Here is a 4319-nt window from a genome sequence, read left to right as displayed (position 1 = left end):
GACTACCTCTGAGCGAGGGGAGGAGTATGTGCGTGTCTATCTGGCCGTGTGTGCAACCCTCTTATTGTGAAATCTTTTGCTTCCTGTATTAGCAGGCGCAAAACCTCAAAATCTCGCTCCACACAACGTCGCCTCTTACTGGGATGAGTTCCCAAGCTGTCCTGTTCTGTGCCGTTTTTCACACACTTGGGGAAAAGACCATCTTAAAAGGTACGAAGCAGCCGGAGACGGACATTTTTTGATCCCTATCAGCCACCCGGGCACTCTTCGCCAATCGGGAGGGAGCAGACAAGAGGATGGAGAGCTGGGGGGGAGACACTGAGAGAGAGAGAGGGAGAGAGAGAGGGGAGGGAGGAAGGAAGGAGATTTAAGGGAATGAATGAATGTGGGAACGTTGAGTTAGTGCAGGACTCTCCTGCCAGACTCGCTCCCGTGGGGGGTGAACGCTCTCTACAGGACGGAGACAGCACTTCTAATCTGCAGAGCCAGATAACACTGTGTGTGTGTGTGACCGAGGCTGGACTTTGCACACACTCCAACTCATACTTTACAAGTGGGAGAGGGGTCAATGTTGTTTCTTGTCATTCAACCAACCTAAAGCATAATGTTCTTCATCAACAATTCCACTAAAAAGTCCAAAACTAACTTCCTCCTGCTGAAAAGTGTTTCATGTGTCTAGTCACAGATTGACACACTGAACAACTATATGATACTATTATCTAAGTAAGTGAGATAATGTTTAGATTTGCTTTAAGTAACTCGCCACACAAACATTTCTACTGCAACACCGACATGCACTCCGGCCCTAATTAACATAATGTGTTACACCCCGTGCTTTACATTCTAGGAGATGTGAAAATGTCTGCCATGAAAATGGGAAGAAGTGGAGCATGAATGATGCAAGAAGAGAGGACGAGGAGGGAGGAAACGACATTGACGTTAAAGAGATGGCCGAGGAGGAGGTGATGGACTATGAGTACAGATGAGAGGTCTGACAGTTGGCAGGAGGGATGATGGAGGAGGAAAGAGGGCACAGACATGGAGCGTGTCTGGACATCAAAACGACTCTCGTTAGGATCTTTCTGGCACCCAGCTGGCATCACTAGCTTCAGTAAACTGCTGCGTCAGCACTTAAAAGACTTGAGAGAGATGATCTGCTCCAAACAGAAGGGCAACACATGGGCCGTCCACTGAACACACATTTAAATGGCACTCTAGCTTATTGCCATTCGTCAGAGCACTTCTGGCTCATTTTTCTGAATTAATGTAAGTGGGTGAGACGCTGCCTCCATTCTCCGAGTCTCCACTGGTTTCTAATTAAAGGCGAGAGAGGATTGTTACGCTGACTCCAGAGGATGCCAAAAGCTTTTTTCATTCAGAAATCAAAAGGAGCAACGCCCCCTCCTGGATAATAAACACTATCACAGACAGGGGTCTCAAACTCAAGGCCCGCGGACCGAATCCGGCCCGTCACGTCATTCTATGTGGCCCGCGAATCCTCCAGCAAAAAAAAAAAAAGTACAGTACAATGACGGACAGCACACTCCAATAGAGTTTCTCAATGCTTCTTTTTGTTTTCCTATTTTGCAACAACTCACCTCTACCTGTTTCCTCTTCCCAGGGTGTTCGGGCAAAATCTTCTTCCGCACATGAGAGCAGCGGTGCTGGCTGGAGTTTCACTGGAACTCTCGAGTCATTCTGAGTGTGTGTTGTACGTCCAGTCACTTTCACACAGTGTAACCCGTCAGCTCTACACATTTTGCAGCGCAGCATCATCCTGCAGTGATTTAAGTACTGAAGTATAATACTGACAAGAAGACAATATCAAGAAGAGTGCTGCTGTGTCTTTAACAGCCGACTAGACAAACTAAGCTAAGGGGTCAAAATGTGATTTTGTTTATAAGATGTGATTGAACATTGTATTTCTCAGAGTGTTGGACTGCTTATCGGACAAAACCAGGGATCTAAAGATTGTACCTTCACATCTGATACATTAGGATTGATATAACAATCGTGATTCCTCTCCATTAATGAAACACTGGATTAATCAATGTTAGAAATGATTGTCAACTGCAGCTCTAAGTAAAGTACCAAATGTTGAAATAACAACTTGCAGCTTATATTTCTGAACACAGGCGTAGTCAGCGTGTCTGATGAAGGTAAAACAGGTAAAACAACTGGACAAAGGTTTGTGTGCCACATTGTTTTTCTCACATTAAAGTAATTTCCGGATAAAGAAAATCCTCCTGTGGGGAACACTGCCATTGTCTAAAAAGGTTTATTGTAAGAACTGCCACTCCCATCATAAATGTCTGTATAGAGATTTTATTCAGGACCATAATAATTTACAAATATGCAGTCAGAGTTCACTGAGCTCCGGCATTGGGTGGAACCCACTCGTGGATCTTCTTGCTGGTGGTGGGGAAGGGCACGTACTGCTGTGAGCTGCCACTCACGTTGAACTGGTGGACCTCAGCCAGGAACTTCTTGGGCACTGGTGGATGTGTGGTGGGGGGATCCTCTGTCATGCAGTGCAGCCAGCCATGCCTGAAGAGTGAACACAAAGGTATAGCTGGGCTTAAATAATAAACAAATTCCTTCTTTGTATTTATGTTATGGGGATTTTTGTTACATTTCTGCGGGAGGTGAAAACATGTAAATAATGTTTAGTAGTAGACTACAAACTGCATATTTTTTTTACATGTTTAAGGTAGATAGTAGACGTGCTAATTATTGCCAAAGAAATCATTTAGAGTTTTAGCCCAAATGGTCATTGTTGTACTGATTCTATACCAAACTGCAGGTCGTACCATTCAGCTGGAACCATGCTGCCGTCCACCTGCCACATGGTGTTCTTTCCGTTCATCTCTGTGGTGTAGATCACCCAGCGGTGACGTCCTGAACACATTTAGGAGACAAACAAGAGTATATTGATCCAATCTGACAAGTGTTATCTGAACGTCCTGTGCTAAATACTCCTGACAACGACATTGTGTTTAGTGTAAATGTCCTGCTAGTGACTGGTTGAACACATTTGTGGATACTCGACTCACCGAAGAAGTAGTTCTTTTTGTCCTCAAAGTATTTATTTCCATATTTATCAGAACCAACCAGGGCTCCTGTCTTCACGTCATTCACCCTGCCAATGGAATAATGACAGTCAGGTAGACAGTCCTAAGACAATACACATCTAATAACACATCAACAGTGGTTTAATAAAGACAATAAAAAACGTTAAATTAAACTGACCGGAATAATTGACGAAAGAAACCCCGAACTCCACCATGACCTCCTATTTGTCCCAAAGCCCTTCGGACGATGTTCGCATACTCCGCCATTTTGTGACGGAAGAGTTATCGAGACGGACTGTTGTGCAGTAAAAAACATAAAAGGTCCGAGTAGCACCAACAAGGTTGTGGACATTAGTTCCACATGTAGATACACAAGTATGTGGTAACCGTAGCAGTAATGCTTGTATAATATAATATAATTAATTAAATATATAATATAGTAACAAAGTATAAGTACTTTAAAAAAATTAACAAACCGTTTATCTTTTCCATATCTACACCCTTGTATATGTTTTTAATGTTCAACACTATGATATTAACACTGTTTTTTTCTATTTCTTATCTCATGTTTATACCATTTTTATTTTATGGTGCACCACAATATGAACTGGAATGTTTTCTAGGGGGTGTAGAGGGGGTGTAGAGACATAGTGTGGGACTCTGGCGCTACACTGTCGTGTATAAGTGATGATTATCAGACAAAATGTACAATCGTGTTGGTTAATGGAGATAAAGTGACAACTATCTGCGAGATCAAGGTCTTTTTTACATTCGCCAAAGATACACCACCACAGAAAATATTCGATAGATCTACTTGTCGTGGAGGGAAGCACCAAAGAAATACCCGTCATTGGGATGGATGTAATAAGCTACCTGGCTCAGTGGTCTAAACCCAGAACTCCCCTGCAAGAAACAGATATTTACTGAGACAAACAGATATTTACTTCCCTGTCAAATCAACGGCATTGACACTGAAGCTCTATTGGATTCGGGGAGGTGTAGCTTAATTTCTTCCGAATTAATTGGGTACAGAAAAATCTCCCAAATGAGATCAGACCCTTTGATTGGACGTCAGCCAATACATGGATGCATTCCAGCAGCTGATGGAAAACCTCTGACACTGACTGGCTGGATCAAAGTCCAGTTGAAGATGGATTCACTGACAGTTCCAGAGATAAGATCTACCTACCTATCTATCTATCTATCTATCTATCTATCTATCTATCTACCTATAGTGACAGTGGTTTG

The 4319-nt window shown here is 42.9% G+C and overlaps 1 protein-coding gene across 1 annotated transcript; it reads right to left on the bottom strand.

Annotated features, from left to right (window-relative positions):
* Positions 1 to 2309: 2309 nt before the first annotated feature.
* Positions 2310 to 3385, bottom strand: ndufa12 (NADH:ubiquinone oxidoreductase subunit A12). Its single transcript, XM_079184027.1, has 4 exons — positions 3250 to 3385; positions 3054 to 3139; positions 2811 to 2898; positions 2310 to 2547 (listed from the first exon to the last, which is right to left on the bottom strand). The coding sequence occupies exons 1-4, from the start codon at positions 3336 to 3338 to the stop codon at positions 2367 to 2369; spliced, it is 444 nt and encodes a 147-aa protein (XP_079040153.1). The 5' UTR covers positions 3339 to 3385; the 3' UTR covers positions 2310 to 2366.
* Positions 3386 to 4319: the final 934 nt, after the last annotated feature.

This window comes from Pholis gunnellus (genome assembly GCF_910591455.1).
Source record: "Pholis gunnellus genome assembly, chromosome: 22".
Lineage (NCBI taxonomy): Eukaryota > Metazoa > Chordata > Actinopteri > Perciformes > Pholidae > Pholis > Pholis gunnellus.
The sequence above is the reverse complement of the archived record's forward strand: the minus strand, read 5'-3'. Positions and strand labels throughout refer to the sequence as shown.

What these genes read in the sequence shown, in the direction of transcription:
- ndufa12 (XM_079184027.1), bottom strand. Translation starts at nt 3,338, where the DNA reads ATGGCGGAGTATGCGAACATCGTCCGAAGGGCTTTGGGACAAATAGGA. An exon ending in CAAAAAGAACTACTTCTTCG is followed by an intron (nt 2,899 to 3,053) that starts GTGAGTCGAGTA and finishes AAATGTGTTCAG; the next exon opens with GACGTCACCGCTGGGTGATC. An exon ending in AGCATGGTTCCAGCTGAATG is followed by an intron (nt 2,548 to 2,810) that starts GTACGACCTGCA and finishes TTCACTCTTCAG; the next exon opens with GCATGGCTGGCTGCACTGCA.